Source organism: Onychomys torridus, chromosome 3, assembly GCF_903995425.1.
Source record: "Onychomys torridus chromosome 3, mOncTor1.1, whole genome shotgun sequence".
Taxonomy (NCBI): domain Eukaryota; kingdom Metazoa; phylum Chordata; class Mammalia; order Rodentia; family Cricetidae; genus Onychomys; species Onychomys torridus.
This window is the reverse complement of record NC_050445.1, coordinates 20,540,027-20,566,477: the sequence shown is the minus strand read 5'-3', so window position 1 is coordinate 20,566,477 and position 26,451 is coordinate 20,540,027. Positions and strand designations below refer to the sequence as shown.

Below are 26,451 nucleotides of genomic sequence, written 5' to 3'. Positions count from 1 at the left end.
ACTCCCTTTGGCATCTGACTAGTTAGAGTTAATGTTCTACACTTCAATAATGTCAGTGTTTTCAAGAAGTTCAGACAGATCAGTGAGATCAGCATCTTTTACTTATAGTTAAGACTTCAATAGTATGAGAGCAAGTTTAGAAAACGTTTTTATTAGACAAATTATGTAGACAAATTATACACAGAAAGCTCTGCCACTCATAACTGAGGCCTCCAAAATGTTTTGTGTTCTTGTAGAATAGGCAATACATCAAAATCAGCCTATTTCCAGTATTGTACATGTTTAACAGTTTGTTGGTAGCTGAAGTCACTGCAGCATCTGGTGTGCCCCTATATAGCTGTGAAGACTTTTCTGTTTGAAAATCAGAGTTGGAAATGAGAACATGAATGTCACAGGGGAACAAGGTGTGCATGCACTGCGGGACTCGTCACCCTGGAAACAAAGTGGTTTCTCGTGATAAGAAAGTTTTCTGCCTGACACAGTAGACAATATTTAGAGATTTAGTACAAAAACAGTGACAGTACAAGATGCTCCCCAGAACAGAATTCGATCAAAATAGAATACACCTTAAGAATATACCTCTGAACTGCTCCTAAAGCAAACCACACAGGCTGGATCCCCTAGCAATCCTAGCCACAGACGGAATGAGAGTAAAGTAAGCATACGGCTGCCTGAAAACACAGGGTAAATCCCTGCTTTCTACTTACCAAGTCGAGTTTAAGGATTACAGATGAAGCTCATTCTATGTCTCTAACAGATAAAAATGCTACTTTTAGAAGATTGTGCACAAAGAGGCACTGATTTTTGCTTGTCGCCCCTGCTGACACACTTGGCACTGATTTTGAAAAAACAGAACACCTCCAAGTAGAAGCAGGTAGAAAGGGGGTTCAGATGAGAGAGCCCAGTATAGTTGTTATGTTTGCTGTAGGGTGATGTAGGACACAAATAAGGCCACATTGACACTTCTGGGGGGCTTCCCCTCCTCCCTAGCTATGGTTACGTGGATTGGCTTACAGCTTTGGAAGAGGATTTTGAACCTACAATGATCTATGGTTAAACTCCGCTCTGTGTGCTGTGTGTGTGTGGGGGGGGGTTCAGCTAATGGCATTTCCCATTTAGATAATTAACAAAAGGTAAAATTATCAAGGTTAGCTTTATACACTGCCGAGTAATGAATGCAAACCTATTCAAATGAGTACATCTAGGAACAAAGATGAAATCACCCTGGATGTTTTAATAACAAAATTATAAAATAGTCTCTTGGCAAACAACGCAGGTCAGAATGACGTTAAAGCAAGCTGCCTTTCCACCAGGAAAGGCCTCCTGCGCTGCCATAGCTCCTGTACACAATGCTTGGTTTTTAAACTAAAGCTTTATTAAATGAATTGCAATAGCAATGGCTGCATTTATATATATATACACATTATATAGGTGCATATATATGTATATATGAAATACTAAGTTATTTAACACAATAAAGGCCTTTGCCATATGGTAAAGTTTACTGTACATAAGAAAAAGTTGGAATATTGTACAATCACATGAAGGTGGCATGCACTGCTACAGTGCAAGGGGGTTTTTAACTGTAGTCTTGACTGGCAGATTAATGGCTTTTTGTAATCCCACAAAACTGCATTCTCATAGTGTGTGGCCTGAATGGTCTTCGAATCATTTTACAGACACTGCAGGGGTTGCCTTTGGTCCACAGTTAAAGGACGCTTGACAACAGGGGAGAATTTTATGGATGCAGCTGAAGATGGAGAAAGACTGAAGTTATTGCAATTATAGTTTCAAAACAGAGGAACGGTACATGGGAGCCCTGTATGCAAAGTCAACCCTGCGAGTGCTCTCAGTGACCCAGTGCTCACTCCTAATACTTGAAGTACAGTGTATGAAAAGCAGACTAATAGGATCCTAGAACACTATATTCTTGGGGAACAAGTTGAGTAATGAAAAAAAAAAATGGAGGGTGATAGATAGAGAGAAGGAGAAAGAGAGAGAAAAGCAATAGGTCAGGGAAGGGGTGTGAGGAAAAAGAACTAGAATTGTTACTAATTATCCTGATTTCTTTTAAATAAAACGTCACATCCATGTTAGTCCCACATTACAGTTGCTCCTTTGGGGGAGTCCTAGAATAGGCGGAGCTGTCTGCTGCTCATATGGACGTGCCTCGGTCAGGGTCATTGCCCAGATTGAGCCCCAGGGTGGGAGTAGGCTGATAAGGAATAGATGACATTGTTTTGATAGGACTCCTGAAAAAGCCCCCATTAGGGGCCCTGTGCCTAAAAGGGCCAGTTCGGTGCTCCGGCACACTGCCAAAAGCAAAGCCAGAGGCAGCCTTCGCTGAGAGTGTGCGGCTAAGAGTCTGGATCTGTTCTGGGATGAAGGTGGTGGTGGTGATGTGAGTGTTTCTGAAATCACTGATCTGCTCCAGGGCTTGTCGTGTTGGCAAAGTGTCAATGTCCAGAGGGGTCAAGTCAATTGACGAGGTGGAAAACTGTTTATGGGGGCTGTCGTCATCTGTGCACAAGCTATTTACACGTCTATGAAGGTGCTCCAGGTCAATTTCCTTGTCATCCTGGAGATGAAGAAAAAGAAAATAAGGTTCTCATCAGTACTAGCTTGCATGGATTAAAAAAAAAAAAGTTGTTCAGCAAACATGTAATTAACTGAACTTTGGGGCATATTCGCTTAACAGACATTGACTTGGCCCCTAGCATGAGCCAGGCATTGAGCTTGTTTCTGGGAATCCTGACAGGGCTTTGAGGTAAAGTATCTATAATAAATACTTTCTTTGCAGCCGGAGCTTTAAAATGAACATATGTCACATGCAGCTACAAAGACGCAGGACAGGCTCAGGCAGGGACACGAGCAGAGGGTCTGATTCTGGTGACTTCCCTCAACCCCTGCCACCCCTTCTTGGTACATGCTTCCTCTTTTAGAGTCTCATTCCAAATGGACTTTTTGATCCTTTCTATTGCTTAAGCCTAGCCTTAACTTTCTGTTCTTAGATGAAAAAGATGCGTGTTTCTTTGTGCTAATGTGTCAATGACTATTAAAGTGTTGTTTCTTGTAGTCCAGGGCTATGATGATATTTAGAAAGAGTCAGCACAAGAGAGATTTCTCCTTGACAGGTACATGTGGTACTCAGCACTTGCCTCTGGCAGCTGTGAGGTCAGAGTAGCATTGAACAGATTCCTTCAAGTCAGGGCATTCAAATAAACATCTTTCACTGAGGGTCAGTTTTATGTTAAGTGGATATGTTTGTAAGAAGTTCTATTTATTTATTTTAAAAGGCATTAAAGCCTCAGAGTTTTAGAGAGAAATCCTATCCACAAACCCTTCAGGGTTGAAAAAAAAATAGACTTGAGAAGAAATAAAATTTTCTTTGTGATCAGACTTATTTAGAGCCAAGGTCAATAAACTAAATTTATGAGGTTATAAAAATGTCCATTCATCATAAGAGGAGAAAATATTTGTTCACAGAACCTGGAATGACTGTTGGATGTTAGAACAGGGGATGTGTTTTCCCACCACACATGCAGTACTCTGCAGTGAACCCTGCCAGGATGCACAGCCCTGCTTTCCCTTCTCATTTAAAATCCAATAAAAAAAATCCATTAATGCAGCATTATCACCGAGACTTCAGAAGGTTGAGATGTATAATTTTATGGTTCCCAAGGCAACTGTAATCTAGACATCCATCAACAGCTATAACAATGCAAACATTTAATATCTTCTGTAGTAATTAAAAATAGAAGTCCAGGAGCCCTTAATTTCCAGGGTTTGCAGAACGTGGAGTCTCAGCTACCATCTGCATTAATGTGGCCTTTTGCTTTGGGTTGATGTCAGCAGAGATACCAATGCTTACTTACTCTAAAAAGACAGCATGGCAATAAACCTGATTAGCTTTTAATTCGGTTTCCAAGGAGTGGGATTGTGTGTGATCACTCGCACAGGTAAGAAGCAAGGAAAGCGAAGCTGTTCTTATGAACGGTACTGATCTACTTTGCATCTAAGGAACTACGAGGATCCTTAGACTATGTAGATAAGGATGTTTGAAAGACAAACACTGCCGCGCAGACATGCATATACAAATGAGAGATCATTTTTTTTTTTTTTTAATTTGTACATCAAGTCAGTCCTCTGCGGACTGCCTTGGGCATCAGCCAGGCAAGTGCTGGGCAGAAAGTTTAAAACTCTTGTTGAAACTGCCCCTCAAATCAAACCACTGAATAAACTCAAGTTGCTGCTTTTCACATCAACTCTTAAGATCAATGAGCCAAGTATTGTTGTTGTTTTTAATGTTCATGTTTTCTCTGGTTTTGGATATACCTCACATACTGCTTTCACTGAGGCACTATGCATACATAATTCTGCAACCATTCTCACAGATAGCTATGCAAACTTGGACATGGCCCTGCTGTTAAGCTGATGATATAGTCAGGGAGGTAAGCAGAATTCAGAATGATTCCCCAATGTGAATTTGGCATAATTGGGCTCCTGAGAGAGCCCTAGACACACAGTCACTTATTTAGATCTTCACACATAGATAGGAAGTAGTGACTAATGGTGAAGAGAAAGTATCATGCCAGGGTCTTTTAGGCCTAGTCTTTAAAACACAAGTTTAGCTACAATTTTAGGAATTGAAAGACACTATTAAGCATCTTTGTGAACTGGGTCAAGGGAACCACAGCCTTGCAGGATCGTTAGTATGTAGCCCGAGACTCAGAATTTCAGAGCCTGCTACAGAACATGAAATTGTCAACCTCACCGATCCATTGCTCTTTATTTACCCCGAGTGTCCTAAATAGAAACTGCTGTTGGCTCGCCACATGCCTATTTTGAATCTTTAAAGAAGGCAGAAAAATCATTTGCTAATATTACCCTTTTCTCCCTGGAAATATAGCCACTGGATGTTGGGCAGCTCTAGTTGGGGCCCAAGTTCAAGTACCTCTTTGGATGGGACGCGCGAGCCCTTCCTCCGGCTCCACCACGTCTCCAGCACCGCTATGAGACAGGAGAGCACGATCCCCGCGGCCAGAATGCAGAACACGCCTGCCAGGCTCTTGATGTCCAGGGCTCCTCCTTTCTGTTTCGCATCTACTGAGGAGTACAGGTCACACTGGCCATTCTTAGGCCACCACTTGTGCTTGAGGATGTCCATGTCTCCACTCTGCTGCAGCTCCAGGATCCTGGGGGTGGAGAACATAGTGCATGTGACTGTAGCCAGGGTGACTGCCTTGTCCACACCCTGAATGATCATGACTTCCCATCTAAAGATGGTCAGTCTAGCTCACTAGAGCAGTTTGTAGGTAGAGCACTGCCAAGCCAAAATCACGGATGCTTTGATCCCGTGACATTGTGTCCAGGGCTTTTCTTCTACCTTGTCCTCCTTCCTTCTGTCTCTCCCTCCATTCTCTTATTATTTTGCTCTCACAGGAACACTAGTGGTCCCTGCTCCATTCATTGCAATTTGTTTTTAAAATTACATTCAGGAGGTGCTGTTCTGATGCAGTCTGACACTGATGCAACCCTGCCCTTTCCCTGAGTGACACAGCTCTGGACCATGATGGTTTTTTTGAAGAGCCCTTTGCTGCTGCTTCTAGCCACACACTGGTGCAATGTGACCCAGCATATGCTATACACATAGGAATTCAATGACAATAAAACTTCTATTATTTATTATGGTGTGGGAGAAGGCCTTGGGACAAGTTTTGATGTTGATAAAATACATCATTTTCAGCTCTTCACACAACTGATGTACTTTTCCTTTTAATGCCAAAGGGAAAGTAACCCACCTCTCTGGAAGGAAGACCAGAGGTGATTAAACTCAAACAACACTTCCTTGAAACAGAAAGAGCTGTGAAAAATCACAGTTTTTCAAAGTGTGGTTCACACAGAAGAGTCATCCTCAGCCCCCCCAAATTCTGCTTAGACCCCTGACCTGCCATGCACTGGTGCTTCTGCAGAGGCCGTGCTCCCCAAAGCCAAAGCAGCTCTGGAGGTTCTGGGTCCAGAACCTTAGCAATCCCCAGGGTATTTAAATTCATCTCCTGGGCTGTCCTGAGAGCCAGCTACAAGGGCACCAATATGCTACACGGTGGTGAATGGGAAGAGTGGGGACAGAGCAGGGGTGCATTGGTTCCTGAAGGCATGCTGTTCTTGCTGCACACTCTTCCCTGGCAGACAGCACTGGAATCAGGAGGGAGGAATCCAGTGGCACTCCAGGAGATCTGGTGTCTCTGCAAACTTCCAGCTACTCACAAATCAGTCACTTGAACCTAACTTCCTGGAGATCATAAAGATAGTTGTCAAGATTTATTTGTCACATATGTTTGTCAAGATAAGAGGGTGGGACATAGCCATCAGTTTTATGGTGTGGGACAGAGAAAAACCAATATTTTTATTTAAATCAGGTTGATTATAAATGCGATCTCTTTCTTAAGAAGAAAAGGGGGTATGATATAGATATAATAGGAAGAAAGGGTAGATTAATGAACTTACTTCTAAAGAGCAACAACTCATTTAAAATGTTTTACATTGGTATAGATTTTAATCTATTGATACAAACTTAAAGTTAATTTTGTTATACTGTGTGTATATTTCTACTCTTGTTTAAGGTATTATGTTTGTACAGCTCATTTAAAATTGTAATGGATAGTTAAAAATAGATTAATAATTAGTCATCTATGATAATCATATTCATAGCCATGTTAGTTAAGTCTTCTAAGTATACATAGAGATATTTCAGATAGACAGGTAATCTTCAAATACTTCAAAGACCTACACAATATGGCATTTAAAATATTTTAAAATTAGACTTTCTGGACAGTGAGACATGTCTGCTCCTGGCAACACCAATTTACTTCAGAGAGGAGGACGGACACTGAAGACACTTCATATGGAGTCTATCTTCACCTTGACAAAAATAGCCATTTAGGCAAGAAACTGTTCTTGCCTGGACTGCTTGAACGACTGGACATGCAGGACCCATAGAAAGGTGACCATTGAACTTTGCTTGACAAAATGGTCCTTCAGGATCCTGCTTCGCAGAGGAAACTGCCAGACATTCTACAGGACATTGAAAAAAGTGACCAAGAGACTCTGTCCCTGTGGGCTGAAGACAAATGCCCCAACTTTACAAAGGAACATTAGGTGACTGTCCAGGCTGCCAGCTGTCTCTGTCTATCCTGCAAGACTCCTGACAGTTGCTTGCATCCTTCTCCCAGTTCTCAGGTAATATTATATCCTTCTGAGGTCTTTGATGTGGTTGAAGACTAGATAGTTATAATTTCCTCAATTATGATAAAAGATAAATTAGATATAAAACATTAGACTCACAAATATAAGATAGATAGGATATCTTCTTTAATATTGTAATTCTTGCTTGATAATTGTTTTGTTATATGTAATTTTACCATGTAAAAGTTAAAACCTTCCTTTTAAAAAAAAAAAGAAAAGGGGAAGTGCTGTGGATATTGCTCTGTATAAATAAAGTGCTGATTGGCCAATAGCTAGGCAGGAAGGATAGGGTAGGCAGGATAAGGAAGAAGAGAATTATGGGAGGTGGAAGGTGGAGGCACTGCTAGCCACCGCCATGACAAGCAACATGTAAAGACACCGGTAAGCCACAAGCCATGTGGCAAAGTATAGATTAATAGAAATGGGTTAATTTAAGATAGAAGAAGTAGATAACAAGAAGCCTGCCACGGCCATACAGTTTCTGAACAATGTAAGTTTCTGTGTGCTTACTTGGTTGTTTCTGAGCGTCTATGGTCCTGGCGGATGAGAGAGATTTGTCCTGACTGTGGGCCAGGCAGGAAAACTCTAACTACAGTTTTAGCTCGATTTATAGTTTTATATGAATTAACTTTGGGTATATGGTCCTATATTTGTGCTCTGGTCCTGGCCTATACCTTTTTTGGGGATGAGGATTTAAAAACCTTAGAGAGAGGAACTCAGCTAGTCTAGGAATAAATCACCCACTGTCCTTCCTACCTTAAACCTTCTGCATGGCCAGATGATAACAAAATAACAAAGACAAAGAAGATCTTGGGCACTGGAGGTAACGTCCACAACTCACCTGAGATAAGAGTGTGAGTGGCTTGGGGCTACAGAGGATGGCTGACCCCACATTCCCATCACCCCCCACAGTACCCCAGGGCTAGCATTGCCTAGGTTGCCTCCTTCTTCGCATGGAGGCCATGGAAATGATTGTAAATTGTCATCCTCTGCATCTTTGGAATTCCTCCAAGTTCATTCCACCAGCCACAAACACCTTCACAAGGAAAAGGCCCTGTGGTCATAAACTGTGACACCCTCTTGGGGACTTCTGTGATGTCGGCTTAGTAAGTGTCCAAGTAGACCTGTAGCAAAGAAAGCCTTACTGTCCTGTGTAGCTCAGCCTCCCTCCAACTACTTTCATTTTGTTCCCTTCATTTTAGCTTCCCATTAAAGTCAATACTCTATAGAACTCTACTTTAAGGAGTCCTAAATAGCATATACTTGTGGCAACTGCTAGCACAGGTAAGGCTCACCCAAATACATAATTATGTCATCGAGGATTCTTGCTTGACCTGTCTGTCCACCATTAACCATTTAAATGTTGTTGCATAATAATAGAAACAACACAATGTCCTTTAGGAATTTTCTTATCGAAAGGCACAAAATAGTCAGAGCATCTTTAGATATCCTGCAGGAATACTTCAGTTAGCTTTGCGGAAAGAATTTTGTTTAAAATTGAGTATATAATGAAATGTAAAAAGGAAGTTATAGCAATGTTTGCTCAATGAGAATTCAGTTGCCTTCAGTGTGTGTGTGGAGCATACTTATGCGATCCTCCGGTGAGCACTCAAGTTGGAGGAAACTCAGGTTACTTACATAAGATGACATGCTGGCTACATAGAACACTCCCTTCCTGACATGCACCATCCGTGGTGCTTTGAATGAAAATGTCCCACAGTACACACATGCATTTGAACACTTGATCCCCTGTTGGAGAATCTGTTGGGGACATTTAAAAGGTATGGCCTTCCTGGAGGAAGTATGTCACTGGAGGTGAGCTTTGAGAGTGTAAAGACTCCAACCATTCTTTAGTTTACTCTTTCTGCTTTGTGCTTGCAGTTAAGGATGTGGGTTCTTAGCTTGCTGCTCCTGCTGCTGAGCCTGCTCCTTGCTGCCTGCCTCCCTGCCATGACAGATTCTCATCCCTCTGCAACCATGAGCCAAATAATCTCACTCATCCTCTGCTCCTGGTATTTTATCTCAGCAACAGAAAAACACCTCATATACCATCCCTTACAAATGTTCATCTGCCGATCATGTAAATACCATAGGCCAATCTGAACAGTTGTTATGCTGTCCTGTTTAAGGAACGGTGACAAGTAAAAATGAAGTCTTCCTGTGTTCAGTGCAGGGTCATGTCTCCTTTTCAGGATATGTAGGACCTGTAGCTTGATGACTCTGTGGGCACATGGACACAGAAGATTCACAACAGCAGCCCCAGCCACCTCCTCTTCACCACCGCACTGATCAGTGTCTGAGAGAGGTGAGTTTTCTTCCACATTCCTTACCTTCCTTCACAGTTGCCTGTCATTGGTGACTATCATGCGATCTGATCTCCTCTCTAGAAAGCTCGCTCACCTTCTCTCTGTTGCACAGGTGGATATTGATCCAATATGCCCAGCATGGTGTTTGCTAAGGGAACCCTGTCCTCACATCCTACTTCTTTTCCCCTCATCACCAAGGCTGTTTTATAATTTATTCAATTTTCTATGAATCTATCCAACCCTTCAATAAACATTTCAAGAGAGACCCATGCCAAGCATTCCTTGTGCACAAAATTTATCCTCCACCAGGACTATGCATTCAGGCGGGACAGTCTGGCACACGGCAGAGCTCTTCTTTTGCTGCCTTCATCCTGTGCCCCTCATTCTCTCATTCACCCAGGATTGGGTTGCCATCTCTTCGCTTTCCTCAATCATTGCTGAAACCTCCGTGTTTCATTCATGTATTCTGCCTCTTTATTTTTTAAATATATGAGGAATATTTTCCCGTAAAAACTAGCATTGAATTATATAAATTACATTGCAGCCATTCCAGTTCTAATGGGAGCTAGATGCAGTAGACTGGAAGACTTTAAGAGCAGAGTTTGAAGTTCATGTAGCTAAGTAATAGAAGTTCACAGGTAGGGAAGAATGGGAACGTCCTCTCTAGGAGACCTCAGCTCTGTAAAGCCACAGAGGTCTCTCAGGATCATGAAGCTGCGGGGGTGTGGGGAGACAAGGGAGGGAGAGAGAGAGGGAATGAGGGAGGGAGGGGAGAGAGAGAGAGAGAGAGAGAGAGAGGGATTGAGCCCTAGACTTTCCCAGTCACACTCCACACTCCAGCTAACTCTCAGTAGCCTACACCATGTTCTGCGGAGACAGTCCAGCTTGAGATAGAAAGCTTCATTTAGGCCTGGAGTTCTGCAAAACCTTGCTATGAAATTTAATGCTTCTGGCAGTTCCCTAAGAGTCTCATCATAGCACCCTATCATTTAAAAAAATAGGTTTTTTTTTTTTTTAAAGGACTAGTTGGAGTAAGCTTAGTGAAATATAATGTTCTTCCTTAAAAACCAACAAGATGAATTCTTGTATTAAAATGAAGATCCAGGTTCACTTTTCAAATCTTCACGGGACTCTTGAAAGTGAAGCTTAAAAGCACACCTAGAGAGAGTTCAAGAATACAGTAGAAAAATCTTCGGCTCTTTGGGAAGACAGGATTTTCTGTTATGCCCACAAGTTCCACATGGTGACAGTATTGGCTCACACAGGGCGGCCCTGCAGCTATGGCTTACCTGTGGGCGTGACTGAAACGCAAGAAGCGGACTCTTGTGCCCTAAACACTTAACTATTAGACACAAAATTAGCTACTAGATTGTGATGAACGATTAGATGGCTCAAACCTTTTCCTCAAATGCAGTGAGAAAAATTCCTGCCATTTTAAAGGTTGGGAAGATGACGATCGCATTTTCTTTTGAGAGCTATTGTAGTGAGAATGAACGAGATCACACACACACACACACACACACACACACACACACACACACACACACACACACACACAGGAGCATGCCATCTTGTTCACTGCTTGGGATGTGGGAGGGGAGCACAGTTTGAAAGTTAGGTTGCGATTGTCAGCGCTCCAGTGCGCGTGCGTACGTGTGTGCGTGTGCGCGCGTTCTCGCGCTCTCGTGCACATACACGTGTCCATGCGCGCCAGCACTCGTCTTTTTCTTCGGACCAGTTCTGGCATAGTCTTCATTTAGAATTTGCGAGTGATTCGCTGATAAGAACACTGCATTTCCTTCTTTTTCCTAGTGTTCAAACATTTGCACTTTCACTGAGCAGAAAAAACAAAAAAGGTTCAGCTTGAAAAGGTTTCTAGCTCAGCCTGGGCACCCTGAGTACCTTGTTGATACAAATGAGCAAATTCCAAGGGAAGGCTGTGAAGCCAATCGTCCTTCTTTCATATTCAAATAAAAGCATTCAGCACGTTCAGGCAGGCTTGGGAAAAAGGCTTTAGCTCACTTTGAAGATAATAGCTTCATTTCTGTGCGAGGCTGCTCTAACCCATTGATCATTTACCACCTTGAACAGCTAGTCTAGGAATTGATTTCCAAATTAATTTATTTGTAAGGTGAGAGTTTGCTGGAAGGGGTGTGCCAATCTCCACCCGCTGAGGTGACTTAGATTTTGTCTTGAGAAGAGCAGGCTGCAGGCTCCTTTCAAGTTTCATTGTAATCATGGCCCTTTGCTAAATTTATGTGGAGCCAACTGTGATACAATATCCCTGGTTATCTGAGAGAAATAAAAGACACTTGTTTACATAGTCACTTCTACTAAGAAAGGGTCTAGAGACACTCAAAAAAAAAAAAAAAGGCTTAAATTGAATGCAAGAACTCTTTCTCAGGCTATACTTATGTGTGTAGATGCCCCTGTGACTTTGGTAACCCGACTTCCCACTTTATAGAGACATAAACTCTTATAATGCAAAGGGCGACAGACATTGCTTCTCCCCCCGCCCCCTCCTGTGGAGGACATTTTCTGCATTCACCACAGTCTCTCATTGCTGCCTGATTAAGAGATTTTTTTTTTTTTTTTTTTTTTTTTTTTTTTTTGGTGACTCACACTGACTGGAACTCAAGTCTGTCTTCCAACACATTTCTTGTCATACACACATCAATTCCCATACAAACACTGAAAGAATGCCTATCTAGCCCTTTCATTTTTCAGAGGTTTACTAAGAACTTTAGGGAATGGCCATCTGCATGCTTCCCTTAAACAAAACAATATAAATGTAATGTGACTATAAAATTGTTCATACTATAATTTGGGTATACAAAGAAAACATAGTTTTCCATAGCTTAATCGATCTGAGGACTGTGGCCACTGAGTAGGGAAATAAAACTAAATGTAATGTAGTGTGGTTTAAAATTTAATCAGCTCTAACAATGTAACACGTCTCTAGATGGATATCCATCTAGTTGAGAGGATGATGCATTCTATGCCTTCCTTCCTTGCTCTTTTTCAAGATGGCATCTGGATTTGTGGAGGTTGGCACTGTGATAGCTTTGGGAAATGAAGCTGCTGGTTACTTGGCTGTGGATTTACTTTGTTGCCTCTGAGGCTTGATGGGCTAGATCCAATCCTTAGACAGAAATTGGTGACTGAGGCTAAAGTCTGCAAAAGCTGTACATTTGTAAAAGGTCATTGAGGTCAACAAAGCAACATACCAAAAAACTGTCTATTTGGAGCTACAGTTCTAAAAGTTAACAATCCGTAAACGTCAGGGTGGGATGCATCTAGCAGGCAGGCAGTCATGGTGCTGGAGCAGTAGCTGAGAGTTCACATCTTGATCCTCAAGCATGAAGTAGAGAGATAGCTAACTGGTAATGGTGTGGGCTTTTGAAACCTCAAAGCTTCACCTCCTCCAAAAGGTCATATCTCCTAATTCTTACCAAACAGTTTCACCAACTGGGGATCAAGTATTCCAGCATATGAGCCTATGGGGACCATTCTCATTCAAACACCACAGCAAGGCTCCCTGGGTTCTGAAAGGTTGTAACGGAAGGCTCCCTCTGTGCCTTCATCCAGCCTCTGACTATTCTTCAGACATCATCATGGTGCCTCCTTGTCCCTAACCACAGGATTGAGAGGCAGATCTATGAGCTGGGAAAAAGGAGAAAGGAAGACCTGGGAAGGGAGATGGAGCTTTTGATGGTTTCCCTCTGAACCAAGGTGTGGAGCCCATGGTCCCAAGGAGCATTCTTCAGATCTCTTACAAGACAGGATGGTAGAACTTCTGCCTGCCATGGATGTGGTTTTCAAACAGACGCCCCTCCTGGTCCATGTCCCACCTCTGCCCACTGTTGGGAACTTCTGGATAGGTTTAGTTTTCCTCTTCTCTGGCTTGTTTTCTAGCGCCTGAAGTCTTCAGGCTTCTTAGCTCATCTTCGTGGAAGAGAATCCCAACTATACAAAGATAGAAACTCTATGATATGATACTTGCCAGATATCTCTTCAATTTGGAAGTACTGAGGCAACTTGGAACTAAGAAAGGGTCAGAATAAAATATGCCATTTTAAATATGTAAAAAATTATCTGCACATATTTATGGGTTTTGCCTTTAAAAAGATATTTAGAAGATTCAGTAATGTTTAATGTTGGTAATTTCTGAGAAATTTAGAACTATTTTAAGTAAGGTTTTTGTTTTTTTTTTTTTTTTGTATATCAAATCTGATGAGGGAAGGTAGAATTCTGTTAGCATCAAATCAAGCTAATTTGATGGGTTTCTAAGAAATTTTCTTCTCTGTGACTTTGTCAAAAGGGTTAATGGCATGCAGATACTTCTGAGAAGAAATCATTTCAATAGGCTTCTGTTCATTAACTCTCCTTTTTTTGTCCTGTAAAACCCAGGTAAACTTCCTTGGAAGTAAAAGTATTTCTCAAAGATTACAATCTAAGCCAATGAGTATAGTCACTTCATAAACAGATCTCTGCAGCCAGAACTTGAAGATCAGAGTCGGGACAGCACATTCCATCAACTTCCTATGAGACAAACATCCTCCAATCATCTCTTACAGAAGGCTTTCTAGTGACTGGTTAGTAACATCAGCTTCAAGAATGCTTACTGACATCATCTACTATCTCAGTAAAGCCATATTTCAGGGTGATTTTAGAAACTCCTGCCACTTAGCCTGGCTTTTTACATAACACCTCCAGGATGCTGCCTCAGTCCTGTCTACCAAGGCTGCCTAATCTCGGGTCTTCCAAAAGAGTTAGTGTGTATCATCTTCTAGATCATATCACCAATATTTTAGACTGTGTAGGACACATGGCTTCTGTCATCCTAACAACCCTGTTTTTGCATGGTAAATGCCACCATAGACAGCTGTGAACACATGTGCTTTATTTGTAAGAACAGCCCAGAAGTCTGATCTATTCTGCTGGCTATGGCTGCTGACTTGGTTTGGGAGTCTCAGAGCCAAGAGGGCTCATTTCATTGACCCTGTTATCCAGACCCAAAGTTGCGTCCTAGAAAGTATCTATTTTAGAGACAATCTTTGTGACCTTTATCCAGTGCTCTTTTGGCCACATGTACTACTTATGCATTGATATTGCATTAAAGCACTAATGTTACTGTGCTTGCATCTTTAAATGAGGACCGAGGGAGTATGTGTTAATTTTGTCTCTGAACAGATTAAGAAAGACATTCACTGTATACAAATGATGGCACTATAGTCCCTTACACAGGTTCAGGTTTCTTTGGTTTTGTGATTACATTTACTCTGAGATTGGGACTGCCTGTGACCCAAGAGTGACAGCCTTACACATTTGGGTCAAGTGGACTTCTTAGTCTGGGCTGAAATCTGCAGAATCATTTTCTAGGCAGTAGCAACTTCAGCTTGACACTGAAGGCGTATGATCAGATACTGCCCTGCAACTGACAACTCCAGAGGAGTGATTATGATTTACATAGAATGAGTAAGAACTGGCTGAGGCAGAGAAGGTGGTGTCTTTTATAACAAAAGGTATAAACATGTTTTAAAAACAGGTTTGATGAGAAGTAGTATGCATCAGTTAGAAGTAAAGAATTACTACGTACACCAAAGATGGCATGCTTACATCTTGCCCAACAGCGGAAGCAGCCCCCTCAGGAGGCTGATCAGTTACAGCTGCAGGCATAGTTCTGTGTCAGAGGAAATATCTCCTGTGTTGCTTCAAATCCAGCATCTCACTTTCAGATTAGAAAAAAATAATTTGATAAAAACTTAGTCAACTCTGGGTTCATTATTTGGAAACTAATATTAATGCCCTAACCTTTCAACTAATCTTTTCCAGAGGCATTCATTTTCTTATGGATGTAAACTTTATCCAGAGTTGCCAAAGTAATGCACTAAAAGTAAAATAGTGCCAAATTTATAAAGCACTTATCAAACATTATATTTAATTTGAATTACAAAAAAGACTTATTATTTGTGTGTGTGTTCATGCAGATGTGAGTACATGTGGAGGTCAGAAGAGGCTATCAGATTCCCTTAAGCTGATGTTACAGGCAGTCATGAGCTAAACCATGTGAATGCTGGAAACGGAACTCAGATCCTCTAGAACAGTGGTTCTCAACCTTCCTCATGCTGCGAATGACCCTTTAATACAGTTCCTCATGTTGTGGTCACCTCGAACCATAAAGTTATTTTGTTGCTACTCCATTACTCTAATTTTGCTATTGTTATGAATCACCATGTAATGTCTGATATTCAGGATATCTATATTCGACTCCTGTGAAGTGGTCATTTGATCCCCCAAAGGGACCACTGCTCTAGGAGAACAGGAGTCAGTCTCAACCATTGTACCATTGTTCTACCCCTGATTATCACCATCACCATCATTAACATCATCATCAACATCACCATCTTTAGGCAGGGTCACTTTTAAGCCCTAGTTGGCTTTGAATGTGTGATGATCCTCCATCCTCAAGCTCAGTGGCTCTATGGTTATAAAAATACACACTAGTTTGACCTTCTTCTTAAAGTAATCTTGTGTGGAATGAAATCTACTGACTGTTTTGACTGTTGGATTGTTCCACCACCCTTATTATTATTAGCAATATTGACAATCTTGATGTCAGTCACTCTGGTCTCATTTTACTGCTAAGGAGACTGAAGCTCAGGATGAAGAACATTCCCCAAGGGCCAAGACTGCTAAGTGGTTATTTGTCCCTCCAAATCAGGTCCTCCGGTTGCTGTGTTTTATTTGAGCACATTCTCAAGATCTTCATTATTCTGAAAGGGAACCATGTCATTGGATGCTACCTTTTTATTTCCTGCTTCTTCATTAACTGAGACCTTCCCTGCTAGCATCCTTGGCTAACACACATCCCACTGTATCCATTTCCAAACATTACATTTCTAGTAACACATCTTGATGTCCCCAGAGAGCCACATGAATATCGCATGAGTTCATTAATCTCTTTTGCGATTAGAATAAACGTCAGATGAATTCATTATCACGAGGCACTTAGGGGACTTTGAGAATGTTATCAAAACAAAGAAGTGTGTCCACAGAAGAGGTGCTCTGATACCATATCCTTATCCAATTGAAGGAAATGTATTGTGAAGCTTCTAACTCGTGTTTTATAAGCACCCATATTTATCTCAATGACTTCCCTCCCTTAGCGTAAAAATATGCTGCTTGTTAAATAGCACTTAGGTGCTCTGAAAACTACATTATTTAATTATTTAATGTTATTGCTTAAAGAAAATACTTCATTCAGCTACCAAGAAAAGTTTTGTTCTCTCTGAGAACCATCATACCTTATAGATACGTTACTTGATTGAGGACGAGTTTTAACTTTGAAATACATAATGCCCATTTGTTATCTCCTTGCTTTGCAGACATCTCCTTCACCCTCAAGTCTTGAAGTACCTAAAGAGGCAAAAGCAGCCTTGCTCTACCAAATAATTGTTTGAAAAATCAAATTAGTAATGTGACAGATCTCAAGACTTTGGTGACTAGTGAACTTTAATTATTATGTATTTTATGTGTTTATGCTGGCAGTAAAAGTCAAGCACTCATTATAGAAATGGCAGACATGATCTTTCATAAAATGAGTGCTGGGTGGCAAATGAATAGATAATCAGGATAATGAAAGCTAGACAGAGAGATGCTAGAGAGCCGAGAAGACCCAGACAATGGCTCCCACTGAGATGGAGGGCATAATTACATTTGGGAAGAGAACACTTTGGGTGATCTTTTAAAATGTCAGCCACATCCTTAAGCACAGTGTGGTATTTGGGTTATAGGGTAAAGGGGAAATTCCTTTCATTTTGTGGTGAGAAACTGGCAGTGATCATCCCCACTCAGAGTGACTCTGCAGGCATTGCCAAATCTTTACACACATTTTTCAAATGCATGCCTGTGAAAACGTGTCATGAAGTCAAATTTATTATGTCTGTATTTATAAATATTTTCCCATCCTTTAGTCTGGCACATAAACTTTAAAAAGGTGGTATTTGGAAGGGTGTGATGTATATGCAGTAAAGATTGTGGTATGTATCTTAGGCACAGTGCTTATAGAGAGGATAATGTAAGAAGAGGTTTTGAAGGAACAAATTATCCTGAACATGAACACAAATATTGAACTTTCAAAATTCGGAATGACAATATATAGAAGGAATTCATTATTCAGAGAACAGTTGGAGAGGCTGGCTTGATAACTGAAGATTTGTTTTATGATGCAAATGGTATCTTCCAAGTTAGAGGCTCTCTACTGATGTATGCTTGAAAAGAAATCCAGCTCCAGGCCTGCTTGTAGGAACTCTGTCCTTGATTAAAAGTCTCAGTTTGCTTTCAGAACATCAGTAACAATACAACTTTGGACTCTTCAAAAATTGTACTTTAGATTTTGGATAATTTGTGTTTCATTTAGCACTGTCATAACTATAATAAAAAGAGTTTTGGTTTTTCAAACAGTTAAGGCAGTGATATAAACTTTTTTCAAGGAGACCTTAGACATACCCTTTCTCATTTTAGACATTTGAAAAAAAAATCACTAACATCTTCCTACCATGATTCTGAATATGCAAATGATGATTCTATAAGTGGGAAAAATAAGAAAGCAGAACAGAAATTCTTTCTTGGACATTAACCTGCAATTATGCTACTGTGTAATTTCACTGCAGTGTGATTATGGGCTCTGGAAGGCACAGCACAATGGGGTACTCTGTAAGAGGTCACACACCTTGCTTGGAAGGATGAGCAGGCCGAGGACAACCTTCTGGAGAAAGGCTCATCTAGGATGAGAAGTTAGGAATGAGTTGGGCAGGCAGAAGCAGTGGGTTGAGAAAGGAAGAATTTGGACTGAGGAACCAGTGTGAAAAAATGCACGGAAGGAAGAAGGTGCTGGTGAATTGAAGAGTGCTCCCTGGGTGGTGTGGACATGGGAAGGACCAGGCTAGTGCTACAGAAGCAAGCCTCCTGACTTCTTTGAGGATGTCAGAATTGCTCTTGAGCTTGTTGGCATTGTCTTTTTTCTTTTAGATGCTAACTTCTTTCAGGGCAGTGTCATATACTGTTAATTCTGTATTTTCAGCTCTGAGCTTATACTATGCCTTAGTAAACAGTGAATAAACAGATGAACGGCTAGAGTGCTCTTTCCCTCCCACCATCCCAGTCATCTCTTGGGACTCATTTGGCCTCCCTGAAAAGATGCCTCTGAGCACTGTCCATTTAATGTTGAAGCCCACACTCCTGTATGATAATTCGACTGACCCTAAGGTCAGTCGCCTGTGTTCTGCCTTGTTAATTATTATTGGTAGTTGATATTCATGTTTTTCCACATGCATCTCTCATATTTCAACCATAATATGAATTCCTGTAAGAAAGAGACCTCAGTTTTCTCTTTCATTGATGTTCCTTACCTCAGGCATAGGGACTGACTTACCTTCTACATCAACACAGGATATATTTGCTAACTTGATTAATCATAGATGTTAAAACAGTGGCACTCAGTGACATGGTGTTGAAGAAGGGCTTGGGTCTCTGGTCTCACTAATCCTGGCCCTCTCTGGCTCTCTTTGTCTCTTTAACCTTTTCTGTGAATCACTCTTCTCTTCAGTGACCTTTGATTCCAGGGACAGCAGGACTGATCAATAAATAAACACCTTTGAGATAAGTAACAAAAACTGCTCCTAAGCAAGTAGGAACCATGTAGGAGAGATGGTATGTAAATTGGGTCGCTGCACCCTGGAGAAGTTATCCTCTCCTGAGAACCAAATCTCTCCTCTCTAGTGATGGGCAGAGTTAGAAGCTCTTTAGACCACCCTGCAACATCAAAATAGTTCCAGTGATCCACAAGACCCTACTTATAGTGGGACTGCCTAATTATGCAGACTCCTTGTCTCCCACCCAAATATTTCTGCATTTAAAACCAGTGATCAGATAAGTGCTCAAAAGATAAACTTGTGGTCACTGGACCTTTTTGTCTGAACCCCTTCCCAAGGTATGCTAATGAATCTTGTTTCTGCTTTTAGACATCATTCATATGCTTAATTGGCATATTGGGACAGATGGCCATACATACTGTGTTGGGAGTCATGGAATTGGGGTTGTTACTTCAAAACTGTATCAGTGTTGTAGACCAAATGTTTATGATTTTCCACAGTTCACGAGTTCCTAAGCCTCACTGTGATAGCTGGGAAGCAGAACCGTGTGGGGGATGGTCAAGGTTAAATGAAGTCAGAAGTGTGTTCTTCTAATCTGAAAGGGTTAGTGCTTTCTAGGAAAATGCACCAGAAAGCCTGTGCTCTTTTTCCACCCAGACAGTTCATGAACACATAGGACAAGGTGGGACTTAAGCGGAGAAAAGAGACATCATATTGAAACCTGTCCTCTTGGCACTTAGATGTTGGGCTTCCCAGACTTCAAATTTGGGGGAGGTAGACTTTGGTTGTGTGAAGTGCTCAGTGTGTGGTACTGTGTTTTGGTGGCCATGGCACTCTGTTGCCCAAGGATTGTGAGACTTCAGTACTGATTCCTGAAACCTTAGTTGTCCCTCTCCCTAGGAGCCTCTGTCCTGAGAATCACTGTCTGACTTCCTTCCCTCTCTGAATCATGTCTAGGGAGAAGCTGATTTTAGATGCAGAACCTTTAGAATTTATGATCGTCTCCCTATTAATATTTAATCTGACTTTAAAAAGTAAGCTGTCTATAAGTCAAACAGCTTGCACTTTTTGAATGTCATCAAATAACCTGCCCAGAATTTCTTTGGTCATTGTCTTCTTTTTATTCTACACTCTGTATATCAAAACAAATAACTCACAACTTTATCCTTTATGTTAGCTAGCAAAGTCCTCATATACAAATTTTCACTGGTTTAATTCCTATGATGTGACATTTCTATGCTTTGGATATTACATCCTTATAAAAAATTTCCTACCAAAACTTATATAATCAAGAATAGGAGGAGATACTTACACTATTAAAAGAATCAAATTGTCCCCAAATATCTCACATATCTGATGTGGCTACCACATTAAACACTTAAAGTAAATAAATTTAAAACCATTACATAGCTGAAGAGCTAAAAAAAAAAAAACCCATCATTTTGAATGCTGATATCTAGCTTTACTGAAGTTGATAAGAACCAATCTTCATTAAAATTGTATCATCAGGTGTGTAGTGTTTGTTTTTAAGCCTCTACTACACCTTTACTCTTTGGTTATTTAGTGTGAATAAGGATTTCTTAAATAGGAATGTGAATAATAAGTAGAATGTTTTTATTATGTACTTTCAGGAATATGTCAGACTTGCAAGCTAGCTGTCTCTTTTGATAAGGTAGCAATCTGAGGTACTTTGATATAATGGTTATTTATAAAAAATTACATAATGTGGTATAAAATAGCAGTGAGACTCATCTAATTCCATGCAGAAAGGATAATTGATGTGTTACTGCTCTGCTTCACAATTTAGTTTTCCCACGCATGGAGATATGCTGGGAATTAGTCTATTCCATCTTCTTAATGAGACTTATCTATTACCTCAGATAATGTATCTATTTTCTTCAACCAGCAGGGTTGACTGCTTACAGGAATGAAGTTTTAAGTGATTATTAGAAAGAAAATTTAGTAATCTATATAGAGGCAGTAGTCCATCTTTCCAATGTCTATGTGGCTGGATAAAATGAGGTGGTGTGGGCACATTGCTGTTCTGAAAGGGATGTTGATTCCCACAGTTCATGTGATGCTTATGAGAGATGCTTGCTGCTTTCAATGATAAAAGAAAGGCTATGTGCATGGCTATGTTTACTTACTGAATAGTATTAGAGGAAGCTTCGATACCTCAGAGAGATGCTTGGTAAAAAATTGAGAACCATTCAGTTGCGATAACAATTGCCAGAGGGACTAAGTGGCTGGTTTCTTCATTCAAAGTAGGTTTGGGGATACTGTATACCCATGTGTACACCAATATAGGCATTTGAAAATTCTAATGCTTCTCTACCTTAAACCAGAGATAATCAGATTTTCAAATATGCTCAAAACCTGGGTGAACTAGAAATGAAAACAACTCAGTTAAGTAGGGAATCTAAAATATTGATATGAACTTGATTGAATAAGTGTGGAGCTACAAATTTCCCATTTGTATTTTTGGTTATATTTCAGATCCCACAATGCTCATAATGTTAGTAAATTGTAATGGATCTTTATGCTGTTTCTAGATGAGAAAAATTAGAGGATAATGCATTCTCATAAAGAATCATTGAAATAAAACTCATGCTACATAGATCAGTTCAAAGAATGGCCTTCCACGTACAATAAATGAACCTGCTACCATAGCAACAAAGATCATGTGAGAATCAACTCCATTTGTGGCTGTCATCATCATGCTGGCTTGCTCTCTGTGAGCAGCTGCACTCTAGGAGATTATACCAAATGCATTTCAAAGGGATTTTCCTACAGGTGCAATGGAAAAAGAGGACTTGTATGCTGAGCCAATGATCTCAGGACACATGACCTGTAGTATGCATGGATCAGTGGCCATGAAAATATACAACTGAATTCCTTGCCAACTGAAGAACCAAGGTTTGTGGTACTGAGACTCTGTGGTGGTCTGTAAAACTCTGTGGATCTCCAGAAGAGTTCACACATAAGAACTGGTCATGAACTTGTACTAGATGAAGACCTTAGGTAGAGTATTCAAGAAATAGAAGAGTGGCTCAGTGGTTAAGTGCTTCCCATGAAAGTGTGAGGACCTGAATTTGAATCCCCAGAACCCACTTAATGCAGGAGTCTATATCTGTAATACTAGCATTCTTAAAGCAAAATGGGAGACAGAGACAGAATGTCTGAAATCCTACATGCCATCTAGCTTGGTGTATGCAGGAATGAGCAAGAGATCCTGTCTTAAAGAAGGTGGAAGGTGAGGATTCACACTTGAAGTTTTTTTGACCATACATGCACACATACACACACACACACACACACACACACACACACACACACACACACACACCAATGAGAGAAAAAAAGAAAGACAAGAGAGCTATTTAATGCTGATAATCATAGCCTGAGAGCATTGGCCAAGTTTCCTCCCTCCACCCACTGCCACCCCAGCATTTGGATTCTGTTTTCTTTCAGGCCTGCACAAAGGCTTCTTGTAGGCGTACTCTGGGGAGGTGTAGCAAACAGCACTGGGAGAGATGAGATCTCATAACCCATGGCATCTCTGTTGATTTCTACTTCTCATCTATCCTTTACCCCATGGTGGTCTTATCTGCATCATAACCAACACTTGACATCACACTGCGCTGATAAGCTTTGTTGTTTGCTAGGTTCGGTGCACTAAATACAATTTCAACTTAAATTGTGGTTGGGATAACAATCAGGATGTGCTCAGACAGAAAACTAAAACTACAATGGCTGCTTTTAGGTGTTTTTGGGAGCACACACAGAAAATAGATATGGATTCAACTTTTGCAATCTTTCATGTGGATGGAAGGCATGCATTATAAATGGCTGATGACTAAGGGGAAGTCAAGGATTGACAGCGAGGGACAGATAAGGGTTTGGGAAATTGAAAGGAAGGGAAATAATTTAAAAATAGACTTTGGAATAAGAAAATGTATTGATTGAGAGCAGGAATATAAAAGTTAAGGAAACAGAATTCTTTCCTCACTTCTTCCTGAATACATACAGGCTAAGTAACATGACTCCTTGGAGCATCAGCTCTTCTGCTCTTGGTCTCAACCGTGTTACCCATGCATGGTGCCCAGCATGCTATCCTTCTCTAAGTCTTAACTATGTTGCCCATGCATGGTTCCCACATGCTATCCTGCTCTAAGTCTCAACCATGTTTCCCATACAAGGTGCTTAGCATGCTATTTGACCTGAGGCAACTTTTTACTAGAAGCTAGCAGCCAGGTGGTGGTGGTGCACGCCTTTAATCCCAGCACTTGGGAGGCAGAGCCAGGTGGATCTCTGTGAGTTCAAGGCCAGCCTGGGCTACCAAGTGAGTTCCAGGAAAGGCGCAAAGCTACACAGAGAAACCCTATCTCGAAAAACCAAAAAAAAAAAAAAAAAAGAAGCTAGCAATTTTTTTTTGTTGGGAGGCCTTGATGGCAAGAGGTTGCAGTCTATCATGGCCTGGCAGTTCTCTCTAAACATGGAGGACTCTCTCCCCAGTGAGGCTTCCTGCTCTCTATCTACTCTTACTTTGAGAATGTATCTAGGTCCAGAGGACTGACCTTATCTGAAAGCTGTCTCTAGGCCTGGATGTCTGATTTATCTCGGATGTGATCCTAGACAGTTTCCTATTAGAAGCCTTCCCCCTGCTGCACAGATGGTAACTAAGACTTGTACTAGGAGATTTGCTATAGGACTCTGCTGTCACGTATGAAGCCTTATGACACAAGCATGCCGCTTAATGCAAACTAGGGTTTGTCCCGAGCATCCCCAATCCTATATGTTCCCTATACTCTGGAACAAAACTGAGCTGATCCAATGAAGTAATCTCCCGGGGTCTATTTTGGTCATGTTCACTGGTGTCCAAGGATTTCTGTTGTCCCTTCTGCCCCTTTCCTCTCATAGACTGGTGCTCATGCAGACCACAAAGATAAAGGGGACCCCACAGTTTTTTCTTTTTCTTTTAATTTTTTTTTGAGACAGTGTTTCTATGGTTGTAGCCCTGGTTGTTCTGGAACTCACTCTGTAGGCCAGGTTGCCCTCAAACTCAGACATCTGTCTGTCACTGTCTCCTAAGTGTTGGGATTAAAGGCATGTACTACCACCACCTGGCACAGCTAGCTATTTTTATAATCATTACAAAGACTAGACTTTCTTCTAGATCATTTCTGTTTGGGGATGGCAGTCAAGGCTGGTCTCAGACTCAAGCCCTCTTCCTTTTGCCTCCCGAGTGCTAGATCATAGGCCTGTGCCACCACACCAAGTTCTTTCTCTAGGGTTTCAATTTATATTTTCTGAACTAAAGACTGGCTTGTGTAATAGCTAAGTTTAAACCTACAGTGCTGCCTAAATTCAGGTGCTTGAATCTAATATTCTGCTAAAAAAATAAATAAATAAAAGCACAATGCTGTCACATATAGCTGAATAAAATGTTGTGTCCTTTCCCTCCTCTTCACATGCTGAGTCCCAGGGTGGGGGTGAGCCTTTTAATAGAACTTAGGGAAGAGCATGATGATCTCCATGATGAGACTAGATTTTCCCCATTACCACCAAAAAAATCAGCCATCTGAAGACTGGTAAGAATCCAATTGACCAGCCCTTTCCTCTTCACTTCCAGAACCAAGAGGAATCAATATCTGTTTTTAAGTCAGTCAGTCTGTGGTATTTTTTCATGGCAGCCTGAGTAAAACAAGACAGAACTCAATGCTTTGTGGATGCTATTGAAAAAGTCTGGGACAGAGAGCAGTGGCAGCATGAATCTTTGAGATGGCCCAACCAGGGTTGGAACCTGTGAGAACTTTGGAGCAGCCTCGATTTCAGCACCCCCACTTAGTGTGCTCCTGTTGCTGACCCAGGTGTGACTGGAGAAATAGGATGTGATTTGGGGTGAGGGTACTCCCATTTCAATGCAGCCGGTTCCATTGCTGGATCTTTACTGCAACTGAGGATGGCCTCGTTGATGTGCGGCCAGTTCCCAGTCACACAGGGAGCAGTGTGTAAATCACTGTCCTTCCCATTAGAGACACAATCAATAATGCCACACAAACCTTTCCCCTGAGAACCAGTACCACCCAGAACTGTGGAAGACCCACTGTAGCACCAGACCGTGATGTGGGAAAACGAGAGGAATAAAGCAGTTTATTCACTGACAAGGAAATGTATAAAAGCAAAACCAGCAGAGGTTTAAACATGAGGTCTCAACACTTGCAGGTGCCAGCGACAGACCAACTGAGGGGCACGATGGGAGCACTGTTGTCATTTATGAGGATCTGATTCTGAGCCTTTTCCTGAGATCAGATTTGAAATTGCATACTGGGCAGAAGCAACAAGGTAAAGCAATTGAGAACTGAACTCACAGCGGTTCCTGATTGTATTGTCAGTGACAGAAGAACAATTGTTTCCACCGGCAATGCTCTTTTCTTTTATTCATCTAAGTTTGTGCAGATTTAAAAAGATTGACCTCTCTCTCAGTAGCACGTTCCCTAGCTCTTCCAGCTTCTCCATACTTCCTAAGCCCTCACTGCTGTGGACCTGTGTTGCGAGAGAGTATCATGAAGCACATGGCTAGACTAGGAAAGGTCAAAATTCAAAGCTTAAAGTCTGGCTCTCTGTCAGTCATATGATCATGGCTGTCATGATCACTGTAGAGTAGAATTCAGTTGAGCTGTGATAGTCAGACATACTAAATGCATCTACAAATTTGGTTATGGTTTGGGTATAAAGTTTACTCCCCAAAAGCTAATGTATTGCAGGCACGGTCCTCCCTAGTGTTGCTAGGTCTCAATGATAGGCGCTTCATTGATGAGTGGGGTCCTGGTTGGAAGAAGCGGGTTGTTGGAGGTGTATCTGTGAAAGGGTACTTTGCTCTCTTTCTGCCTTCTAGTCACCATGAGGTAGGCAGCTTTGTTTCCACCTTGTCCTTCCACCACCATAGTCTTCCTCACTACAGGTCTAGAAACAATGTAGACAGCTAACCATGGACAACAAGCCAAATTAAGTCCTTTCTCCTTTAAAATGTTTCTTGCAGGGCTAGTGAGATAGTTCAGCAAACCTTGCAATCTGAATTCAATCCCCAGCATCAATGTAAAGGCAGAAGAGCATAAAATCCACAAAGTTGTCTGTTGATCTCCACAAACAAACCCATAATACACTTGCAACAATCATAAATAAAATGTTTCTCTCAATTGTTCTATCACCATGACTAACAAACTTATGTGACTTTCAGCAGC

At 41.2% G+C, this 26,451-nt stretch overlaps 1 protein-coding gene across 3 annotated transcripts in view; it reads right to left on the bottom strand.

The window, feature by feature from the left end:
• Window positions 1-26,451, bottom strand: part of Grid2 (glutamate ionotropic receptor delta type subunit 2) — a 1,385,700-nt gene that overhangs the window by 33,162 nt on the left and 1,326,087 nt on the right. For 2 of the 3 annotated variants that reach the window (XM_036180912.1, XM_036180913.1), the window contains exon 15: window positions 4,955-5,195. In XM_036180912.1, coding sequence (XP_036036805.1) covers window positions 4,955-5,195 — 241 coding nt within the window. Of the gene's footprint in view, window positions 1-125; window positions 2,579-4,954; window positions 5,196-26,451 lie in introns of those variants that run through there. The other variant, XM_036180910.1, reaches the window with a different exon arrangement.